This window comes from Cygnus atratus, chromosome 8 (assembly GCF_013377495.2).
Source record: "Cygnus atratus isolate AKBS03 ecotype Queensland, Australia chromosome 8, CAtr_DNAZoo_HiC_assembly, whole genome shotgun sequence".
Classification (NCBI taxonomy): domain Eukaryota; kingdom Metazoa; phylum Chordata; class Aves; order Anseriformes; family Anatidae; genus Cygnus; species Cygnus atratus.
In genome coordinates, this window is record NC_066369.1 from 28,116,623 (window position 1) to 28,140,879 (window position 24,257).

The 24,257-nt window shown below is 45.8% G+C and overlaps 1 protein-coding gene across 1 annotated transcript; it reads right to left on the reverse strand.

The window, feature by feature from the left end:
- Nucleotides 1-2,375: 2,375 nt before the first annotated feature.
- FYB2 (FYN binding protein 2) lies at nucleotides 2,376-23,940 on the reverse strand. The gene is made up of 20 exons (XM_050712357.1): nucleotides 23,932-23,940; nucleotides 20,080-20,779; nucleotides 18,952-19,140; nucleotides 17,873-17,906; nucleotides 15,487-15,575; nucleotides 14,683-14,711; nucleotides 13,409-13,440; nucleotides 12,468-12,543; nucleotides 11,965-12,118; nucleotides 10,120-10,237; nucleotides 9,975-10,018; nucleotides 9,604-9,667; nucleotides 7,530-7,610; nucleotides 6,492-6,520; nucleotides 5,784-5,844; nucleotides 5,132-5,224; nucleotides 3,453-3,534; nucleotides 3,006-3,162; nucleotides 2,815-2,848; nucleotides 2,376-2,385 (listed from the first exon to the last, which is right to left on the reverse strand). Exons 1-20 carry the CDS (start codon nucleotides 23,938-23,940, stop codon nucleotides 2,376-2,378), a joined length of 2,085 nt encoding a protein of 694 aa, XP_050568314.1.
- Nucleotides 23,941-24,257: the final 317 nt, after the last annotated feature.

Consider the following 24,257-nt stretch of genomic DNA (forward strand, 5'->3'; position numbering starts at 1 on the left):
TTTACCTTCTGTTGGTGGTGTGGGAAGTGGTTCTCAGTGTACTGCACTGCATGTGATAGCTGTTTCCATGGTTGACATTTGCACTTTAATAAACTCAGAGACAAAAAGAGACAGTAGCAACAACTCCTTGAAACTTACTGGCTGGGTGAAGGGGCCGAGAAGAGTGTTAAAATACCTGAGTGCGTAACAAAAACAGCTTTTTCTCCCATTTTAACATGCATCTAGTGGAGCTGATGGACCTGTCCTGAATCAGATCTTGACTTCTTACGTAAAAGCACAGAAACAAATATTTTAAAGGTATTTTGCAAAAATAAGAAGAGCTTGGAGGAAAAACTGGGGGCTAGTTCACGTATGCCTGTGATACAGAGGGATGTAAAGTCAATTAAAGTACAAAGCTGCAGTGGCTGCTCCATCTTCATCCCTATCTGCAGTCTCCTTTAGTCACAATTTCTGTGATAGAACGGGCTTTAAGACATGCCAGGTCTCCCTCATATTCAGCAGATCAGAAATGTTAGCACAATGATTTCCATATTGAAAAGAAATGTGGGGTTGAAATTCTGAATTTTGCTGGATATACCAGCAAGGCTATTAAAAAAAAAAAAGGAAAACTTTATTTTCCTAAACAGTATCTTGACCTAAGTATAGCCAATGTGTGGTTTAATTGAGGAAATCTAATTTAAGTTGCTATATGTAAAGCATTTGGTATTGTCTTAAGTCAACCCCTATCAGGTACTTTCCCTCTGTACATGTGTTGGAACCTAGCCATGAAGAAAAATAGTTTTAAGTGCATTGCAAGGCTTCCATGCGTTATCCAAGCTGCTTGCTGCAGCCAGCATCAGCACAAGCCTTTGTGTTTCACCTCAAGGGAAGAGAATTGGCACATGCAGCTAATGCAAGACTCGCCTATTGCATCCACTGGGTGCATTGTTAACACGTGAGGACTTGGTGAGGACATCCCAGGTGAGCTAGCCTGGGATGGGGAGAAAGCAGGCAGGAGGAGGGTGTTTTCCCTAAATATCCTAAATATTGCCATGCAAGAGAGCCCAAAAGTAAGCTTGCATCTCCACAGCCTCCATCGGGACTGTTCCCCAGGAAGGCCGGGGGTGAAGGACACACGCCCCCAGCTGCTCTGCAGCCAAGGACGCACTCCGGCTCCCTGGCTGTCCATCTCCGCTAGAGAAGTCTAAATATTTGGGCTGGCAGGCCTGCAGAGCTGCGCATGCTTGAAGGGGGGTGGGGTTTTATTTTGTTGGTCTTTTTTTTTTCCAGGGTGGATGCAGGCCAACACACTTAATAGTAACCACATGGTAAAATAAATAAGAATGCCTGTATAGACTTTAAAGTAAATGTTAAGTATTTGCTCTGTTTTTCTGATCTCTTCGATGCCAGATTTCAAATGGCCCTGTGGCAAATAGCAATTTTATTTTGCTGTTTTCTTAAGCCTGGAACATTTAATAATTTCTAATTAAGCCATCTACATTTTTAGGATTATTTATGAGCACACTGATACAGTGCTGGGAATGGGTGGGGGGCTACACAGCAATAGTCAAGTTTGTTTCTGCCAAACCCTAGAACGCAAAATCAGAGTCCACATTTTTTTTGTGTGTTGAAAGGGTATCCAGCCACTGGATACGCTAAGGAGAAGCCCATGGCAATTTATATTTCTCCTCCTACTTTTAGGAGCATTTTTCTTAAAATAAGCACTCAGCTTCCAGCCCCACAGCCCGAACACAGGGACAACTGTTGGGTAAGTACCTGCTGCTAAGCAGTGGGGGAAGCCAAAAGGCAGCCTTTACATATCTTGGATGCCTAAGTTAGCTTGCAAAAATAAAGTAAATTTTTACTGAAAGCTTTCTTTACTTTTAAAAATGTATTTATTTTTTATTATTTGAAAGGAATGAGTCAACTTTTCCACTATTTTATATACTGAACCTAGCAAGAATGTAGTAAATACTTGTTGTCCCAATACTTCTATCAAGACCAAAAATTTATATGATTTGCTTTTTAGAGGAACAAATCTTTATGGAAACCTCACAATTCCAGCACCTAAGATGGACAGTAATGAATGGATGTGGAGTAATTAAATTTCAGTTTTCCGCATAAGATTTTTTCATCAATGCAGAAATGTAAGCCACTTCAGAGCTGAACAAGGAGGTACTCCAGAAAGTGAGAAACCCTGAAAATACCTAAAGTTGAGAAAATCAGTGAAGTCACTCAAAATAGACAAAAAATGAAAATGTGTCTTGCATGTTTACCAGTATAAGTGTAAAAAATAAAACTTTATTTACATGGGCATCAGGTCTGCACTGTTGACAAATGTGGGTTCTCACGGGCACGTGAAGCTCAGAAGGGCGCTGCGGGATGCTCCAGGGAGGTCAGTACTGCCTGTAAAAGAAGAGAATTTCACAGCAGCAGATACATTGGCAATAGGAGGTTCGCTTGTAGCAATTACAATTGGGCATGCAAAGAAATGCTGTTGCAGCAGGGGGTTTAAGGATGTGTTTTGGAAGGGCAATGCACACAGAGTGGGCCTAGTTTGAAGCAGATATGAATTAATATGGCATAGCTGAAGGTAGTCAAGAATCTCCAGTTTATACAGGTCAGGATTGGACAAGGATTTTTTTTTTTTTAAGCTGCATTTGGACTGGGAACCTGGGTAACTAATGGCAGACTCAAACAAGAAATATTTAATAGTGTCTGTCTACATTAGTCATCCCTTGGCTTCGGAAGTTTAAAGCACATTTCTCTAGATCTCAAATATCCACATAAAGGGAGAAGAAAACATGCATCACAATAAATAAAACCCAAATTTACCTGAAGTTTAAATGCTCCACTAGAACATACCCATCTGAGAAAAGGGAAAAAAAGAAGCAAGTCAGTAAACTCCTGAGCAAATACTGTGGCAATGGCTATGCACAAAGCACATAATATTTGATAAGCCAATTTGCTCCTTAAAACTAGATTGAAAGATGACTACTCATACCAGAGAGTTTTTGCAAACTTACATCTGCCCTCCGAATTGCGACATATCACTGCATTGCCCTCCGTGACATCGATCACATCCAGCTGCTCGCCAGCTGTGAGCGGGAGATCAGCTCTCCTCTTACTGGGGACAGAGCACTCAGCAGTCGCGGTGTTGATGACACTGATCTCCTTATCGTACTGCAGGAAGGCAAAGAAAGCACACATCATCCTACAGGCATGTGATGTCTTCAAGGACAGCAGGGAGGGATGGAGGGAACAGATTGTGAGGCTTTGGGGCTGGAGAGGGGGGAAAAGCCCGACAACATCCCTGGTGGAGATGCTGGATGAGGGGAGAACACAGCAGGCCAGGTGGATTTCTCTCCCAGCATGGCTAAGGACCAACAACTTTTCACTGTGCAACTCTTAAGCATGACACACATCTGCTTTCCTCCTATGGCACAGATAAGGCTCGAAAAAGGCTCACATACCAGAAACATTTCTCTAAAAATCTTCTCTTCTTTTTCCATCTTCTTGCTTTTTTCTGCATCGTTCTTGATTTTGAGGATACTTCTGCACCAAGAGAAACATGCGCTCAACATCGTTTCAATATCCTCTGGCACTGGGAGACAGCAGGAAATGCAACCCAGAGCCTTGCTCCAGGTTTGTCTGCAATGAACGCTTGCAAGACCAAAGCACACCATTCATACTGCTATTTTTCATAAACAGATGAATATGCAACTCGTATTTATTGGTGAGCATAACTTGAGCCATTTGGTATCTCCATTTGGAACAAGTGTTCTCACTGTAAACGGCAGGAGAACAAATAAACACTTTATCAAGGGTTTCAAATCATTTGTGGCTTTGTAGAAGACAATTGACTTTTCCCCCAGCAATTTGTCTCCTGTTTTTATTTATCTTCAAACACAAAGGGTCCCAGGTAACTTTTATCATGATCCGTTAATGAAAGCAGGGCTCAACACAGCCCTGCACGTTTGTGTTGCTTTTTTAGCACATAGAGGAGAATGTCACCAAAGCAGAAGTTTATAAGGCACTATAAAATGAAAAACAAGCTCTTACAACCAACTTAAGGGGAGCAAAGGCCATGGATATGGAGATGCCACTCTTTCTGGTTTATACTTGGGGTTACAGCTGTGACATTCATTTTAAAACTAAGATGGTGGGGAAAAAAACACTTGCAATAAGTTATTCACACTTGGCTAACTTTCATGATTTTAATTTTAAGAGGAAGTGGAAACAAGAGCTGAAATTAGGAACTTCTAAACGGTTAAGAAATTTGCCATTGGCAGCCTCAGCTCGCAGGACCTGCGCTCTCTAAGGAACAGATGAAATCTCATCGGCTTCCTGATATTCCCTACAATTATACACATGACTTTGCACAACACAACAAGCAGTGTTTTAGCAACCCCATGCAGGAACTCTGTGGTAAGAACCCAGAAAGTATATCACTGATTTCCATTTGTTTGAAGTCGCAGGGGCTGGGCCATGAAAAGCTCATTGCCGTGCACATTTTTCTGATCTAAAAGGGAAATGAAATTGCCTGCTTCCATGTGAGGTTTTGCAGCACCAGTAACAAAGTTTTATCTTCAATTTTATGTGCACAAATGGTACAGCAAGAGGCAATGTGATAAACATTGCTGGGGGAAAAAAAAAAAAGACCCAAGAAATCAATAATTTAAATAAGGGCAAGGGGGACGTGGGTGATTACTATGCTGTGTATGGGTCTTCAAATACAATGGTCTTGCCAAAACAGCAATGGCTGATCTATGGAGATGAAATATTTAATCAAGGCACGGTGAGGGAAGGAATGGGGCTGAGCACAGCAGAAAAGCAGCTCAATACATAGCAAGGAACACCTTTTTGTCTCAGCTAAGCAGGAAGACCACGTACAACTTCAGAATGAGACCGTCAAAGTATCCCCCACTTGCACACAACTCAGATCCAAGAATTTGTTTTGCCTTCAAAGTACTTTCCATGAAGTTTCCAAAACCTGGGTTCAAAGGAAAAGGACCCTGGAGCAGCAGCCAAACACCAATGTTTGCTTAAGCAAGGGCATCCTGCTTCTGCAAGTGACTTAAGAGAACCGCATCACGACACACCCCATACAAAGTCAGACAACAAGGGAAAAACACTTAATGCAAGTAAAGACCTGTCCACATCGTCGCTGCTTTTCCTTCGGTCCTTCTCGTCTCTTGACATCAGGAATTTTGGCATCCAGGTTTTGTACTTGTCATCCTTCTCCCTGAGAGGAGGGAGGGGAAAGAGCCACACAAATTGAGGTTTTGCAGCAGGACACGTCCCCTCCCCAAACCCACATTGGTACAAAGCCGTGATTTTTCCCTCTGCCTCCCCCCATAACTCCCACCCAGATGCAAGCATGTGGTGCACTTTGTACCAGCACACGCTGCCGCTGTGATCATCTGGCAGCCAGGCACCGAGACAGGCTGTTCCTATTAAAAGTAATTTTTCTGACAAGGAGCTTGCCAGGACCGCGCTGATTATCGGCTCTGAGAGCTGGGCTTTTCCTTCCTTAGGAAAACTATCTGAGTTTTGCTGCACGGCAGCGAGCAGCTCTCCCCCTTTCACATCTCTGGCACTAACTACGTCACGTCAAAGAAACATTTTTGGGGGATGTTTCTTGCCAAATTAAACACACAAGCAGAGTACATCTGGACTGTCTCCAGAGGAGCGGGTCCTGCCCAGCTCATGACCCTCAGTGCCTCACAGTCCAGCAGGGTTCCCAGGCTCACACCAAGGGCCCCATCTCCTTGGCCACCCCCTAGAGAGGGCCCGCTCCTCACCTTGGCTCTCTCTGCCCCGCCTCGACGTCATCGTACACCGTATCCTCCTGGGAGACATTCGCTGGCACCCAAACACAGCAGAGACAATTGGGAAATGTCATTCCGAGTCTAGCACTCAACGAAATTTATTGCAGAGAGGAACTGGGGATGCTGTAAGCCACACAACCCAAAGGGGCAAAGCCAAGGTGAAAGGAAGAGCCTCACGGCTCCAAAAACCGGCCAAAACTCCAGCACAAGGCAAGATGCTGGGGTTTGCCAGATGTGTTTGTGGGCAGTTTTCTACCCCAAGGACACGGGGTGTTCGCTCCAGCACCCTCCCATGGTGGGGAGAGTTGGTATGCCCATCCCACTTACAGAGGGCACAACCCTGTCCCTCCAGCAGGCAGTTAATGCCTGATCAGCAGTGAAACTTTGCAGAGAGCTGCTGGAAAGCAATGGCCATGGTTCAACATGGACTGCTTCCCACATTGCCAAGATATATCCAAATATGCAGGATCTTAAAACTACCAAAACTGCAAAACTACCAAAAAACAAAACCCCAACCCTCAAGTGCAGCACAAGCCTATATTAAGCCTTCAAATTAACACTGCCACATTACATGATTTTCAGATGGGCACAATGTGTAAAGTTGATTCCCCATTGTGCAATACATTTCCCTCTTCATATGCACACACATTCCCAAGAGCCAGATACATGCAAGTTGCTTACCTACATTTGGTACCGAAATGGAAAACAATCTGTGGAGAGAAAGAGGCTTTTAGAAACAGGCTTTCACATCATCATCACCAAAAAACCCATGAGCACCGACAAGCCAGTGGCATGCCATGCTCGCTGTTGAGGCAATGCAGGGCAGTTCTGGGTGCACGGCATCCCTGACACCAACAGCTTTTGCCAAAATGCCATCCCTTGCTAATTAATCATCTCCATCCTCTGGCAGCAACAAGAGCCACGTGTTCAAAAAACGGGTTGTGAAAGGTCTACAGTGCATCCAGAGAGCAGCCTTCCTCAGACAAAAGAGGAAAGGAAGAAAAAATAACCTGGAATTTCCAAAGTAATAAGGAAAAGTAGCGTTTTTCAGTCTTTGCCCTACATCTTGCACACGGTGAGGTGCACGCTGGCAGAGGTGGAGGACAGGCTCTACAGGCATCTATTGCACACTTGGGGAAAAGCTGAAGGAGTTTTTCCATGGATACTTAACCAGGGTTTTAAATACTCAGATAAGAATACCTGAAAATGTATTATAGGAAGTTATACAATATTCTCTCTCATTTTGCTGCTCCCTTGTTAGACTACAGACTCAACTGTAAACCTAAACAGCAGATGCTGTTGCCAGCTTGACTACAAATGGTATTTTGGAAGAAAACACTCAGCCCTGAAGGGCCACATCAGCAAGCCTTTGGCTAACAGGTCCAGGCAGCAGGTATCGTGTTTCTGTGTTCCCTTGAGCAGCTGCAACATGCTGAGGTATCGGAAAGGTAAAAAGGGCAGCAGAAAGCCTGAGAAAATTTGGATGCTGCTCTAGGACCAGCTCCTGCAGATCTCTGATGCCAGAGAAGCTGCACAGATGGGCCACTGTCCACATCTGCCATAACAGCTCCTAATGAGTTGGTAGAAGCACTTTGGGTGTTGTTTTTCAGGTAAAGATGTACACACTCCTTACTTCTAGTCCTCCTGATCTCAAACTGTTGCAGATACAGCTGCTCAGGTTTGGAGGGGGAAAGGGCTGGACAACCAATATTCCCTTACCTTAAGTTTTCCTTAAACCTGGTATTCAGTTTCAATTTCTCTATCTTAAAGAGATTTCCAAATCTCTTTTGTCTTTCCAATCTGTCCAAAACAGAAAAGATTGTAAATTAGAGAGGCACTAGGCACTGAAGTATACGAGGTGCAATATTCACAGCCCCCGAGATCCCAAAGCAGGTAGAGGAGAGTCAACGGACCTTAGGCCTCACTTCAGCAATATCATTTAAGCTTGTCGTTATCCTTAATAGCATCATGTGGATGAACGATGGTTTCAATGAGATAGTCAAAGATGCAGCAAAAGGTGACTAATTACAAAGTCCAAGCTCAAATCTTTTGCCTAGCTTTGAACTTTTCTGTGTTGACTGTAGTTAAAATAAAAAAGAGGAGAAGTCCCTCCCTGTCCTTCCCTGACCCAGCAGCTGCAGACTGGTCCGGATGCATTTAGAGTAACAACTCCTGATGAAAGGGACAACAATTCCCCAGCGGCACACAACGCACATTAAAGGAGGACATCCAGAAGACTTGTCTGTGCCACCCCTCACCACACATTTCTGTCATGTACGCCGTTCAGAAAGACGTTCCACTGCACACACACCTCTCTGGAGTTTACAAGAGGCTGCAAAGCTACAGTGATTTTCTATTACTCTATGTGCAAAGAGCCAAGATCCTCACATGGGGGACGTTACCCATGCGCAAGTGCTATTAAAAATACTTTACGTATGTGTTAGCACAGCTAACCCTGCATGAGGGAATCAATAGAAAGGTTTTTTAGAGTGGTTTGGGGGTTAAAATACTGAGCTCTGAACCCTGTGAATTTGGTCACAGCCCCAGCTCTGTTGAATAATTCCTTTGCAACAATTCTTTGCATAATTCCAGTAAGCTGCTCTGCTCCTTCGTTTTCCCATGAATTAGAAGAGTTTAATTTCTCCTACTGTCACACACCCATGTACACAGAGGTGCAGGACAGGCATGGGGAAGGAGCAAAGCTGGAGTTGGAGCTCCCTGCAGGCAGTCCAGGGATGGGATGCAGACACCAGCACATCTGGCTGGAGACACTTGTGCACCTCCACCACACAACTCACGCGGACAATCAGCAGAGAAGTGATGCTGTCACCTCTAAATAACTGCCCAGTCACTTCCAGGGTTTCAAGTTTCCTATACTTTTTCCCCCTCTCTGACAGGGGCAGGCTTTACATGCATGCCTAAGCTAGACTTGAATCCAGATGCACGCCAGTATGAGTCCCACATCCATAAGGGAAAAGCAGATGTACAGAAACACCTTATTATTCCTCCCACACTGCTCCTTAGAAGAGAGCCACCAGATGCACTCGAAGTAATTGTGTGCAGCATCCGCAGCCCATATGCCATTCCCAAAGGCTGTCTCTATTTCTTAGAAAAGGACGCAGGAAATCTGCAAGGGCAGGGAACCATACAAAGCTAATAAGTAAAAACACAACTAACTTCAAGTTTCAACATTTGGGAAGCTCAGGCAGTGTGTAAACCTGAGGCTGCAAAACTCATTGCTTTTATAACACACCCTCTGGAAGCAAACATCATGAGAAGCCCTATAAAAAAAAAGAGGAGGTTGCAAGTAACTTAGAGCATATCAGCTGCAGGCATTAGCTCACAGCCTGCACTCCTTTCAGCTTTCCATCCTTCTGTGATCTGAAATGTCAGCATTTTGTTCCTTTTTATGGGAACAATGTCCCCGTTTGCCCCTTGAGCATTACCTCGTTGGACACATGAAGAGGTGCCATTTCTCAGCTACAGCTGAACAATGCTTTTGCCCAAGAGGGGAGCAAGACTTTGTGCTAGCAGGGGTCTGTAAGGGGAGCACTTCCAGTGGATGGAGAATGCTACGAGCTCTCATGGGAAGGCCTTGCTGCTAAGGGAGTTAATTTTGTTAACTGGTTTTTGTTCCCTAAGCGTCAGCCAAAGGGGAAAGACAGAGGAAGGGGGGGCAGAAACCCACACATACAACAATTTTCCTGGAGTTGCATTAGGAAAACAAGGCTTCCAGCCAGTACCTGGCATGTGAGATCAAGTTTGAAATACAGGCTAATAAATTGCAACTTACTCCTCTTTTGCTGGATTATCACCCCCGATCTCAACATCTTCATATGTTTCTTTGCAGTTGCTTCCTGAAACTTAAAACCAAGGCATGCCATTATCACAAACCACGTTCAGTAGCGGTGAGGTGAGTTTTGCTGGACAAATTGCATCCAGGCCGTTACATGTTACCCTAACAGAGGCTTCAAAGTTGCTCAAATGAATTCCATGCTAGACACGTGTATTGCTCCCCACTGGTTTTAATGGGAATTGAGAGCAACCGGGCCCAAGGAGACACTATAGATGTTGAAAGTTAAATGAAGGTATTCACGTCATCTACCAGGCACCAGCCCAAATTAAAAGCAGCCCTGTTTGAACTACCCCATGTGCTGCACTTACTGCTGCCTGAAGCAGATGGACTCGAGACATCTGATGCATGGCTGCTAGAAGACAAGACAGAAGTATTACTTGGGGTTTTACTGCAGCCTAGTTTATAAAAGACATTTCATTTCAGCCATTGCAATGAGCCCCTGTCCATACTCACAGTCTATCCTGCAGTCCTTCAACATCATCGTACACATCCTCTGGTGTCGGCAGAGTGTTTTGGCTCAAGGCTGTTTCTTCTTCACCCGGTTTTGGAGCACCAACATACACGTAGTGTGCTGGAAACAAGAAGGGATTTTCTGTTTGGGAGCTTTTCCGAGCAACTTCTCTCAAGGCAAGGACAGCTGTTGAAGATGGCAGTTGGAGTCCAGAAAAGTCTCTGCTCTGAGCTACTTTCAGAAGAACTTTAAAATATCGTAAGTTTTAAGACTTTAGAAAAAAACATTAAGCTACAAGTTTTGAAATATTTTAGGTTTAAAAAAAAATAAAATATCCATCAGTATTCTCAGTTGTAGCAGCTTTGAGCCAATTCCTCCTTGACTGAAAACATCCCAATGGACTATTCACAGATGTTTGCAGGTGTGGTTAAAAGGAAGGCTTAGCATGGCTGCTAGAGCTGCTGAGACCCAAACAACGGGCCAGTCCTTCGGGAATCCACCTGTAAATCAACAAGTTGGAAAGGAGACGAGGAGGGAGAGCCTCCCAGAAAAGTTTTCCACCAGGGGATGGAAACAAAACATGAGAGCTGCACCTCACGAGGTTAGAAGAAGATTATTACTGGAGGACTCTGTTCCGTGGCAATATTAAATCCTTAACGAAGTTAAAAGAAGAATTGGAATAATATAGAAATATAGCCACAAAAATAACAGCAGATACTGTTCCTAAATGAACATAGGTCCATGCAATAGGTCTCACCAGAAGCATGTAGCACCACAGTATGCCCTAGTTAATGACATAAATTCCTGCAAAACATTCAGGGCCCAGAGAGCAACTCTCCTTGAAGAGGAGAGGGATGGGAGTTGAGGGAACACCTGTTCTCAGAGTCAGCCCCTCTGGTGGAGCAATAGCAGGAAGCCCACCATGAGTACTTCTAAAAAAAAAAAAAAAATCCCACCAGAATTTGCCTCCAGACATCCAAAGGTCAAGCAAACCAGAAACACCGCTTACAAAAACAGACACCAACCAAACCAGAAAATGTCTATGAGGTAGTTCAAAATTAAAAAGAAACAAATCCCCAGAACCACACCAATAACGACCACAGCCACAGCCGATTTGCACTTTCTCTGTCACACCCCTGTTCTGTCCACATTACCCAGCAGAGTTGCTTTTCTCTCCTGCAGCTCTGAAAACCTGCCATAGCACACTAATGGTTTGCAGAGGCAGGGTCGAGCCTTAGCAGAACGCAGGTCACGCACACTTACACCTGAAGCTGCGAAGCAGCATTTACAGAGGAGACGTGGCTGGGTATAACTGCAGCTCAGGTGCGTGTCACCAGCTGTGGATGCTATCTCAGAGCACCTTGAGAGGAGGAGCCCAAGGTCAGATGCCGTAACCGTACAAGAAGGCTCGCTGGAGCCACTGAGAGGCTAGAGCAAGGAATCATCATTCATCTTAATAAGAGACAGGGGGAGACGCCAGGCTCTCATCCTGCTCACGTGTGTTTCTACCACAAGCCCCGGCCAAACCCTCTTCTGAGACTCAATAAATTATGAGAAGCAGAGGAGATGGATTTCAGCTCTCTCGGATAAGGGCAATCTGCTAGAAAAACAAACACCTCGGTTTGAGTTATGCAGATGGTTAACCAACTTAGGAAGCTATTTGCAAAGCCAAAATAAATGATTCAGACCAGAGTATAAATGTGCATGCAACCTTTTGCCCTGGTTTAACTAAATTGGTTCAAGAGTTTCATCCAAATTTAACATCTTTTCCCATATGGAAGAGACATTTGGGCAACAGATGGGACCGAGGATTGAGGAAACACTCAACAGCCAATTGAGATACTCACAGGGCTCTGCTCTGTCTTTTGCCAGCCCCTGTGGGGTAGGATGCTTTACAGGCTGGGTACTGGTCACATCTTGCTTCATATGCAGCGCCTTCATCCCACCTCTACCATCTTCCCTGGTTTGGCTGCTGAGAGATACGTATTCGTTTCCACCTGCCTGAGGTCAGACATCTGGTTCAGTGGATACAACATTCAGAAACAGCTTACTGATATCAGTTAATATAATATAACTATGAATATAAGTTATCCTTCCGTGGACTTAGAAGGGTTTCACACCCTTTTTCCATCAGGGATTTCTGGTAGATGTACGTGTTGCTTGGCAGCATTACAGGCCTTTTAGGCAGTGCCAGTTGGGCAATGGGCAAGCAAAGGAGAATAGAGAAAAAAACAGGTGATCAAAGAATCAAATATTTCAAGTGTTTCATGAACAAAAGGAGGGTAGAAGGAGAAGAAATAACCTCCAGTAATTATTAAAATCAGTCTTAAGTATATGATACCTTGAATACTTTCTTTACTTCCTGCTTCACTCTTTCAAGACTTGGTTTTTCCTCTTTTTCATCCTCTATTGTATCTCTCCCAGGACTGAAAATTTCAGAAATGAGAGAGATCTCAGAAAAGAGACACTTTACTAAAGTCACCAAACATGTTGCTTTATGACTGTGCCACAATAAGCAGCTCATTTTCCCTTTGAATGGGGTAGGTGGCATAAACACCACTGGTACTGTCAGGGCAAATCCAAATCTAAAGGCCACTGGTTACTTGGAAAACAAAAACAAGCTAAGATGACTGTTTCCTAGTAACATCAATGGAGCAGCTAGATCCACTTGCCAGAGGTGGTACTTGGCTCACGAGACTTGCCCCTTGCTATATTATATTGCAATTTAGGGAAAGAGATACAGCAGCAGAGGCAGCACATGATACTTTTTTCTACAGCGTCATATTTCCCAAAGAAGTGATACCATTTTATCATGTGTTTCTTCAACTCCCACCAAAAAAAACAAAACAAAACAAAAACAAAAACACACACACTTCAGCTAATGACAGTAATTAAACACTTCCAGGAGTTTGAAATGTGCCATTTACAGGGTGAAATTTGGTGTGGACCTTGCCTTACCACACAGCTTTGGAGCTGGAACTGGGCCTCCCAGTCTGAGAACTCAATGCCTCTCCCTTCTTACACTGAAAGAGTTCAGGTTTCAATACGAAAAGACAATTTTGATTTATTTTTTTGTGCCAGAAGAAAGAGACAACTGCCTCAACCAACTCTTTATAATGAAAAAAACTGAGAAACCTTGAGTGCTGATGCAGAAGGGCTTGATCATCTACATTGTTCTGGTCATGAAATTTATGAAATTTCATTCTATTTCCTGAGTGTTACAATATCGTAACCCTAACCTGGGTTAGTTGTGGGGTTAGAAGAAGCCTGGGAGAATGGAAAGGAAATTACCTGGATTTGCCAAAGAGAAAATTCTTCTGTTTCTAGAATAAAGAAGAGGAAAGCTTTCAGGCACTCTGCTTTTTGCAGCAGTCAAACTTTTATGCAAGACCTCAACTGTCAGCTAGTATTTAAAGCAATATTTCTTTAGAGAACCCAGAAGCATTTTATGTTTGGAATAGTCATCATACAAGGATGTTTTCTCTACTTGCAGGACAGGGGATACACATACTGACAAACTATATAGAAATAACGTAACAGTGCAAGGGATCAGGCCAATGAAGCTACTGGTCAGAAATACAGCAATTACAGGCTGGAGAGCTTACAGCAGAGGAGGAATGTTTTTTTATTACTTAAAGATTTCCAACCTTCCATAAAATAAGACTACAGATGAGCCAGAGAACTTTTCTGCAAATCATGCACAGATAAGTGCATTTGGAAGCCTACGCTGTTTCCTGGACAATTTGATTGCTTTGCAAGTCAGTATTTGAAAGTGGAGTTTGACCTTTTCCAAAAAGCAGTTTCCCCTCTTTTAACCGAGGCAGAACTGACACCCAATTGTCCCCTGCCACGAGAGGACTTGCTCTCTCAGCCCAGTTACCCACCACGAGCTACAGGTTCTGCTGTGCAGCCACGCTGGGCTTCCCTGGGGACACCTGCAGCAATCCCTTCCCTGCACCACCCTGCAGGATGCCTCCCCTGCCAAGGTGAGCTGCCACCAGTTTTGTAGCCAGGGTAAAATGAGAAGTGTTGGGTCATAGCAGCAGAGATCCCTGCAGCAGAGTACGAGAACCCATGTGGTCATCCCCACAAACATTGCCCTCACATATGAGCCAAAGCTCAAAGAACACTGCTGTGACAAAGAAGCTAGCTCACTTTTGCTTTTATGCCTTCACAGAGGGATTACCTGCACCAGCTTGCCTTTGGCAGGAGTTTCCAGAGCAATTCAGTGGATTTTGCCTTCAAGAATTTATGATCTTGATACTGGTGCTTGACATTTACTTGGTCTCCTACCAACGTCCAGATGGTGTTACCACTTCCTTAAGTGTTTGCAGAGGAAGTCAAGGGAACTGATTCTCACCTTGACTGTATTTGGAAACCTCATTAATCTTCATGTCCCCTCTGCATTTTCTTATTTATTCTCTGAGAGTCTTCACAGACATTACACATACAGAAATACCCAGCATATAAGAAATATGAATATCAAAAGCTTCTAAGGTAGGAAAACACAGGATGCATGGTTCAGCCGAAACTGAAAGGTCAAAACAGGCTGTGAAGAGACTTACCTTCTGATCTTGAGGCTCTACCTTCAGTACTAGAAAAGATATTTGTGAACAGGTATTAGTTGTTAATAAACATTAAATCACTGTACTCTAAGTTGCAATCCCCAAATTTAGCCCATATGCTCAACATCCAGGCAGACATTCACCACGTTATACTGCCCAGGGTCCCTGAATTTGTTGTTTAGTGATGGCTAATGTTACGGGCACTGCAGCATCAAGTTGGACTGGCCACAATTTTCACAGCCCTCGGGGCAAAACCAAGAGCGTCATGGTGGGTCTCCCCAAGGAGGGTGCTTTGCTCCCATTCCAATGGGAGGTTAAAAACAAAACAAAACAAAAAATCAAGGCAGAAACTAACTTCCCCTCAAAGTGGCAAATATTAAAAAAAGCAAAAGCAGAGCACTGACAACTCTGATAGAGAAAATTATACTGGGAGGAAGTAGTGATGGAAGAGAACCTTGTACTGAAAGCCCCCATTGCCAAGAAGACACTTAGACCTACTTCACTATCTTCTTCCCTTTCCCTTCCACATGAACAATGTCTTATTAATTCTCCCCACTGCAGTTTTACTGTAAGCAGCATTTCACCACCAAAATGATAACTTATTTTCTGGTCAGTGCCCCAGAGTCCTCATACCCTGCCAGCATACAGAGGGACAATGCAGGCAGTCATCTTTGTTCAGCCCAACCAACATGCAACTGCTTTTTTTTTTTTTTGGTCAGCTGAAGAAGAGATAATATTGCCTTTTTTAAAGGCTCTGTCCCAGACAGCATGTGATTCCTTTAACAGACTAGTCTTGCAAAGTACCTTCAATGACACACAAGGTTGTGGTGTCCCCAGACTGATTCGGGTACGTCAGGGTTTCTTCGCAATTATGCTGCTCTTCAAGTTGAGCACTGAGAGGATGAGAGAAAAGAGAAGAATTTTTTTCTGGCCTTTTTAAAAGTCTGAAAAAAAAAAAAATGTATTCATCTTAAGGACAAGAACTTCAAGTGCTTTGATACCAAGCCTACAAGAAAGCAAAGTGAAATCAAGAATTCCTCAGAGGGAGAGGAGACCTGTGCACAACGTGGGACTCAGCTGAGCCTCCCCGCGACCCCACACTGCCACAGCTTTTCCTTTAGGAGGTCATGCTGTAGGTACAGAGCTTGAAGCACATCAGGGGACTTCGCACTGAGATTATGGTCCTCTGCCTACAGTGATCCCTCAAGGAGAAACGGAACAAAAAGCCTATGGAAATCTGAGTGTAACAATTTTCAAGCTTACTGCAACTACTTTAATAATAATAACAATCCCATTGCATTGTTCAGCAGGCTGATTCTCACTTGGAGAAACAGGCAGGAAAAACAACAGTTATCAGTGGGTACATACAAAGGTCCTGCTCCTGAGCTGAAGTGACGGGCTCCACGCTGGCACAGTGCCCAGTCCCACACCACACAGCCTCAATATTAGGATTCCCAGTGCCCAGCCCCACACCACACAGCCTCAATATTAGGATTCCCAGTGCCCAGACCCTCTCTCCTCAACCTCTTTTTTCCCTTTCCTCCTGCAGAAATTCAAATTAGCACCATTTGGAAATGAGTGCAGAGAGAAACACAAGTCCTCTCAGGGCACCCAGGCAAAGCCAGGTTGTTTCATACAAATGACTTAAAAAAAAAATAACACACAGAGTGGGGGAAAGAGCCTCTTCCAACCCCATCCACCTGGGAAACAGTAGGAGAAGGGAAGCTCAGCTCATTTGTTTGGGTGGCCATGGAGGCAATCCCCTGGGTGGGCAGGGTGGCAAGAGAGCAGCAGGAAGAGCTGCAGCAAGAACTGCATGGGATATCTGTTAACACCAAGTTAACATAAAGCTCAGGGAAGGATTGACTTCCCTTGAATCACCCTGCTGCCACAACTGAGCTCCAACAGAGAAAGAACCTGGTAGTCACAGAAAACTGCAGCAAGAGGAACAAAGAGCTCAAGGTGCATTTTGACAATCATGAAGTCAGAGTGAGAAACGACAGATAAAGTTGGGCAGAAACTTGTGCTGACAACAAAGGATTCCCTGGTCAGGAAGAACCCTGGCCCTTCACCTCCCCAACCCAGCCCTGGGGTAAAATAGCATCCTGGGAGCTTGGCTGGGCACCAGACCATGGTCGGTAAGCACCATAGTGCTCCACGAGACCTGAAACACAGCTGGGCAGGTGGATCCCTGCCTGTTTATCCCCAAACAAGGAGCTGGAGCCCAGGATTAGGTGCCCCAAGCAACAACACCAGGGGCTTTGAGGGACTGGTTTTTATTACAGGTGAGGCTCCCAGCTCTGGGATTCAGGGAGGAAAATTTCTCCCATTATTTGCTGTTATGTAATTAATTCATTTCCCCATTTACTACATGGTTAATATTTAACAAGTGACCTATTGTAAAGGCCATATCACAAGTATGAGAGAAAGATCGCTAATCTTGATGTAATGAACTACTGGGACAGCTTCCTTGTGGTGCATGACAGTTATTGGGCTGGTTATTTTTTGACCAGTTCTCTTTTGACAAGTAAAGGCTGAAAGTTAATCAAAACACAGGCCTGTCCTGGCAGGAACACCTCACGATGTGAAAAGCACAACTGTCTGCATTGTTTGCTGCCAGAGCTCATTGTTTGGGTGCTGAAGGTATGTTAAGAATTTCTCTCTTTTTCCTCTAGTTCAGCCATTCTGTTTCCCATTTTCACAGTATGTTCATGCATCCAACACATACAGGTCCATATGTCTGTCCAAAACAGGTATATGAACACTTCCCTACAAACCAACATCTCTTTGTTACAGAACCGGGACCACCCTACAACCCCTCACGACAAGTCAGAGGCATACCAGAAGAAGCCAGGATCCCCTAGCACACCAAAACAATCATGTCTGAGATTTTTGAGCTGTTTCATACATGGCCACACCAGAAGCTGAACTGACCAGCTCACATCACCCAGTGAACGGTTTCGGATGGCCGCTCAATAAAAGTCTCACCTGGGCATCTGGAGGAGGCTGGAGCTGGAGGGCCGGGGCAGGGGCAGGCCTTGCTGCACAAACACACAGCAGGGCTGCTGCCAAAACCCCAACACCTGCCAGCTACGCTGGGGTTTTGTTTCTGCAACAGCTCTCAAAATCATCACCTCACCGAAAACCTCAGCGGGTGAGAGGGAGCAAGGTGTCCCCACCACGTGCTCACCTTTCGGGGATCAGGTAATCCTCGTCTTCAGCAGCTGCACACAAACACACAGAAGATTAGCCTTTGGAGGCAACAGCATCCTGCAGAAAAGCAGCTGCAGGGACGGAGAGGTGCGATGGGGAGGCCTTTCCTCCAGGCAGCACACAGAGACGGGCATGAAATAGGATTGCCAGCAGATGTGGCTATGTTAATGTCATTATTTTGTGTTTCCAGGCAACAGTCTCAGGCCTTCTAGAGATCAATAGTTGAGCAATATTGATAGGGCACGCAGATGATGACATATAAATAACTAGTTTCCTCTGTGCCGTTTACATGTTTAGAAAAGGCAAGAACATTAGAGAAGAGTTTCAGTGAAAATCTCTCTGCCTGTGACTCTTACTAAGCCCAGAGCAGAGCAACAAGCACAGGCTCAGTAAGCCAACAAGACTTTAGCTGAGCCCTTCTTAGAAATGCAGCTCCCTTTGAATTCAGCAAAGGTTGTGCCTACAGATCTGGCTGTAATTAAGCCTATATCTATAAAGAAACAGCATTTAGCAGTTTAATAAGCAGGCCAAAATATTCTATTATGCAACATCAATAGGGTTTTATTATGGGAAACTGAACTCTTGCATTTCTTGATGTTGGAGCATTTAACGACATTGCCCTCTGTTGTATTTAAAACATAAGGGGGGGATTAGCAGACTGGTTTCTACCGATTTTATTGTGCCTTCCCACAGCCGTGTGCTCCAGAGCGAAGGCATTTCGCGTTGAAGCGAGGTGATAAAGATCAGCTCGCAGCGCCGACAGCTGCTGTGGTTTTACGGCCAGCTGCAAAGCACTCGCAATGGATCTGCAGCTGGAAGGGAAGCAGGTTTCTGCACAGGGGATGGCGCCCAACGTGGAACACTAGATCTCTTCCCCAGATTAAGGGTAAAAAGTGGTTGTGTTGCCAATGATGGGCTCTTTCTAATATTTGAGGAGGATGCGAGAAATGAGCAACGACCCCTCATTCCCACATGCCTTACAGATGCCAATAAACTGTACATTTTTATTCATTTTCTGCAGGGCTGGTTTGGGGAGAAAGACTAGAAATCTCTTACTTGTTTCATTTCCTCTGTGGACTGAAGGCACCATGCTTCGGAAAGAGCTGAGATCAACGCTCGGGGGTCTCGGGGGCTTCTTGGGGGCAGGACCCAGGGATGCAGCTGAAGGAAGGGGTTTCACCTTTGGCGGCTTGCTGCCCAACCTCATTCCCACTCCCAGCTGGCACAGGGGAGGCTCTGGCTCTGCTCCGGGGAACCACAAGCACAGGCACAGTTACCCCCTCTTGCAGCACAAATCCACCCAGCATCATTAGTTGCTGCACTGACATTTCTCACCACCACTGCTTCCTCCCAAGGTCAGCATCCCCGTAACACAAGGGGCTCTTACCATGCTACCAGAATAGAAAAGTGAAGAGAAATGACCACTTTCAGAGATTTTTACAACATTAGCTATGTCGGGGCCTCAACTCTCAACAGCTCCCTTCCTCTTGAATATAAAATACTAGCCTAATTTTCTGTACTGATAACACTTTAATCTGCCAGGATTTAGGGCTGTGGCTGTTTTCAATACCCAGCCCAAGCAGGGTGGCTTGCCAGAATAAATAAAGACTCAATCTTGCAATGCCCTGCTGCTCAGCAAGATGTTGGCCAGGGGAACCTCGCAGCATTTACCTCCCCTTTCTACAAGAAATACTGCAGGGAGAGCATGCTCTCCTTGCTCACATGGGACCTTTTTTTATAAAGCTGGGAGAGTACAGAGACTTCAGGCTTAAGCCACTTTAATTTGAACTAGACTATCTTTGCAGGAAAGAAAAGCCTTTGTACATCTGTGTGAAAACCAAACAACAGGCTGTAGTCATGTTTACCTTGCAGTAGACCAGACGCAATAAGATGCTCCCCCTTTTTCACACTTTATTCTACTCTCAAAAATGTGTCAATTTCTTAGAGCGGGGTTTTGAAAAGTGCAGTGGAGACGGGGAACCCTCCTTTATCTCCAGGACCTCCAAGGAGGAATGGAAGCACGCCAACAAGCCAGCTAACACCACACTTTGAGTGGCCCAACTTGTTCTTGCCTTCCTCTCTAACCTGTTGTGCTGTACCCTGCAGATTCAAAACACCTATACACTCTCACATAAATATATATATGTATACATATGTATATAGTAAGATTATAGCTTACTATACCTTTATGGCGTTCAGGTTGCACTGCAATTGCTGCAGTGCTCTCAGTAGCTCTCCCATCTCCCCTGGCAGCCTGGGGAGAAGTCAGCCCAAGGCCACGCAGAGCATCCTTCCTCTGGGATGAAGCAGGCTGGCTTCCAGCTGGTCGCATCCTGCTGCTGTCCAGCACAGTGGGAGCATGCATCACCCTCTGCTCCGGGTGAGGGTTCACGTACAAGTTTATCGCCCGCTGGGCTGGGCGCACTGTGCTTGCTTTCTCCCCACAGGATAAAGTGTTTTCCCACATCTGTAGGGCATAGTGGAAAGATTTGGAGAGCGGAGCATCCTCAGGGGCTGGTCCTTGCTGGTCAGTGTAACAGGGTGGTGGAGGCTTCTGAGAGCCAATCTTGGGGGAGCTCAGCCCTTTTTCCAAGACATTTCCTTTGCGCTCTTTGTTCCTCCCCATCGGCTCCGTGTGATCCAGCTTGGCCCACCAGGCGAGAGCAGAGGGCTGGGAGGCAGGACAGAGAGGTTCATCCTTGGGTTTGGGTACGAGCACTTCTCTCTTACTCACAGCCACGGGGCTGGACACGCCGCTGCCTCCAGAGCCTGGTTTGGGTGCGATTTTGGGGGGAGGCTTCTGGCATGACTGCACCAGCTTGTTGGCAAGGTTGGAGTCGTTCTGAAATTTTGCTCGGAGGGCTTTGAAATCAGTCACACCTTCCTGGGTGGGGGAAGAAACGAGAGCACAAAACATCTGCTTTTAGAGGCAATTTATGTGATTGTTTCAGAGAAAGAGAGGCTTCAGACTCCGAAAGGCTGGTGAAAATTTTAAAACAGGAGAGCAGAATTAGGTCATTGGAGTGATCCTCAGGGTCACAAATCATTGCTGAGAAAGCTGAAAGAGCAGAGACAGGGCTAAAGCTCTGGAGCTGAGCATGAAAATGCAACAAGCAGAGCCAGGGGGACCAGCAGAGGTGGCTCCTGCATCCCAATGTGGCCCAGTGCTGGAGCATCGCCCTTGGGAGGGTTTGGCAAATGCCAAAATGAATGTCAGAGCTTCCCGATGGAGTTGCTGCAATACTGCCTGTGCAGCAGGGCAGGAAGGCTGAGCCTTGTCTTCTGTGCCCAAGCATCAGCTGCAAGAGAGGCCATCCCCTGCCTCCTCCAGAAAACTCCACCACCAGGAGAGAAGCATCCTGGGTCCGGATAACCCCTAGGACAAAGCCTCCTTCCTCCACCATGCTGATTCAGCTCAGCATCCCCCATCACTCTCCGGACCCTGCTCCCCTTGCTGTTGTTCCTACCCCATGATGCAGACGACATACAAACTACCCATGTGGCACACAAGGACAGCAAGAGCATCTCCTGGTCTGGGTGATGAACTCTGGCTAAGACACTCGATTCCTCTCCCATACAGCCACCAGTTCTGAGGTTATATGTGATTTTCAATAAATAAATAAAAATCAGTGATACCACACTTTGAAAGGGTTCTTAAAGAACATTTTGTTCACCCCTTTCTCCCCAGACATGTCTCTGTCCCGCTACAGAAAGGAGACCCCAGTTTTTGGCTGCAATGCTGGAACTTAAACTCAGCCCCAAAATGAACTAAAGAGAAAATATGAAGAAAAATTTATGAGCTACTTAAGTCCTTGAACTGCTCTATAACTTTTTATATGCCATGATTACATTAGGTGTACTACTCTGGCAGCTTAGTTCAGTGCTGAGAACTGTAAGGCTTCACGAGAACCTGTCTAATGAGGAAATTGGAAAAAATTATCTGGGACAGAACTTCGTTATTCTGAAAAAAGCCCAGCCTTAAGTGTTAAGGCAGAACAGATGAATAGCATACTGAGGTTTTATTGCATTTAATTGCACGATTTATTAAACACTGACAATTTCTCTTGAATAACCCCTTTCACTAACTTTATTACTTTCACAGGGTAGTGCATGATGTAAAGAGCCAGCCCTTGGGGGAGAGGTTTGAATTGCTCCAATTATATTTCATATTAGTGGTCAGCAGTGTGATGCCGTGTAAGCTGCCCAGACAGCCTAATCTAGCAGAGAGCCTACAGGGAATGGGAATTTTCAGAAGCATACGGAGGATGAATCAGGTTTAAAACAAATCCCACGTGTCTCAGATCCCTCCAGTGATGCCAGACAGGAAATAAAGCAGCGCAGTGCCCTAATGCGATTGCACCAAGCTTTTGCACGTGCTGCAGCAACAGTTGAAGAGTTCAGCACTGTTTACCTCTCCTTACTGATTTCCTTTTGTTTCTGTAACACGTAGTTCCCCGTCAGTGCCCTTGGAGATAAAGAAAGCAAAAGAAGAAATACCTGCGTGTCTCAGCGTGCCCAGTACCACAAACAAGGTGAAACAGGATTTTTGGCTGGGTACTTGCTGCGGCAGACAGGGCTGCTGAGAGCCCCCGGCTGGCACCTTGGATTGCTCAGAGGTGGATTCAAGGCTCCCTTTTTCCCCTTCAACGTATTATTGTTCTCGCCTTGAAATGGCAGCTTCAAACCACTCATGTAATTAACAGGAAGACAATCTGCGCTTAACACGCTCATGACACACTTCAGTGCAAGAGCTCTCCCCATTTTACAGCCACCTGGGATATTCATGCCAGTGCCACGAGCAGAGCCAGGAGGGACACAGACAGCCAGGTGCCCCAAACCTCCTGGTAGCAGCAGGGGCTGCAGGGATGCTCGACATAAATTGCACCCCAACCCTGACACCACCTCCGTCCCCACAAAGCTCATGCAGCCCCCAGCTGAGTTTAGCACAGTCCTCTGATGTGCATCGAGTTCTCCAGGTCTCGGCGGGGTGTTTTTCCCCACTCTGCCTGGAGCCAGCTCAGGGAGATGAGCCCTGGAAGCCCCTCGCCCAGCTCAGGGCACTTGTCACGTCCCGGACCCCAGCCCAGGGAGGCGTTGCACAGCAGGGCCAGGCACCCAGCTGTAAATTAGAGCAGTCAGCAAAGTAGGGAGAAACCACCCATAAATTTAAAGGACTGGAAAAAGCTCACAGCATGCATTACAGCTACATCTGGCCAAATAATTCACCAGGAATAATAATGCACTTGGCAAAAGAGCATGCAAGATGAGAGAGAGAATCAAAAGGAGACAAACTTTTCCTGGCCAGAAAGCTACAAGCATTATGGAGTCAGGGGACAGCTAAACTTTCCATATTTTCTCCCTATAAATAGAGCACTCTTCTAACATTAATATCATGCTAGGAAGCAGAATAAAGCTCAGCCTAGGGCTTCAGTATGGACACCTTTCTGAGAGAGCAGCAACTGGAGGTCTGTGCTGTTATAAGGGCTGTCCAAAAGGAGCCTGAGCTCTCAGTACCTTTCTGCTTTTCTAGAAATAATCGACAGAGGGAGAGAAACCATACTGAAGACAGGGACAGGAAGGACTGCTCGCTCCCTCCTGACGTGCCTCTGTTTTCCTCCCCTCTCCTGATCACCAAGGGCGTTCCCGCAGGTGAATGTGTAACCGGCACTGCCCTCTGCCCACACACATCTGCCGGCTACTCATTAACTCACCAGCTTCTACTAAAAAAAAATTTAGGAAAATTAAAAATCCACCTCTATTTTTCAGTAAATTAAGAGGCAGCCACTGCCGCTCATCTCAGAGTGGTGGGAAAGAAGCCCAGCACCAGCAGCCCCTCAGTGCCCGCTTTGGGGCAGGAAAACATCCCCGAGTGGTCCCACGGAGAGCAGAACAGCTCTGGGAGCATTCATCTCACCAGGAGGATGAGCTTCTACCTGCAGCCCTGAGCCTATAAACGTGTGGAGGGGAGCCAAGCAGCAAGCATTTCATGCAGTTCAGCCCCTGCTGTGGCAGAAGGGAGCAGCCCACGGGAGTTACCATGTCCATGGCTTCGCTCTTCAGTGCCAGCGTCACCCATCCAGCCTTGCAGTGCCCTCCTGCTCCGTCACCCTTCCTGCTGCCTGGCGAGGCGGAGCAAGCCCAAAACACACCTGGGCCACGGCTCTGCCCCCGGGGTGGGGAGAGCCTCACCTGGGCTCAGCCCTTCCCTCCTGCTTATCTTATCAACCCTCCAGCTGGAGGGAGGTTTTGCCTTTTTTGCAAGCCGGGGATTGAACTGTCACAAGTCCTCTGCCCAGGTTTTGGTTTCAGCTTCATTCCCACCGCTGGTGGAAGAGGCTCCCAGCCTGGCTGGAGGTGGGGAG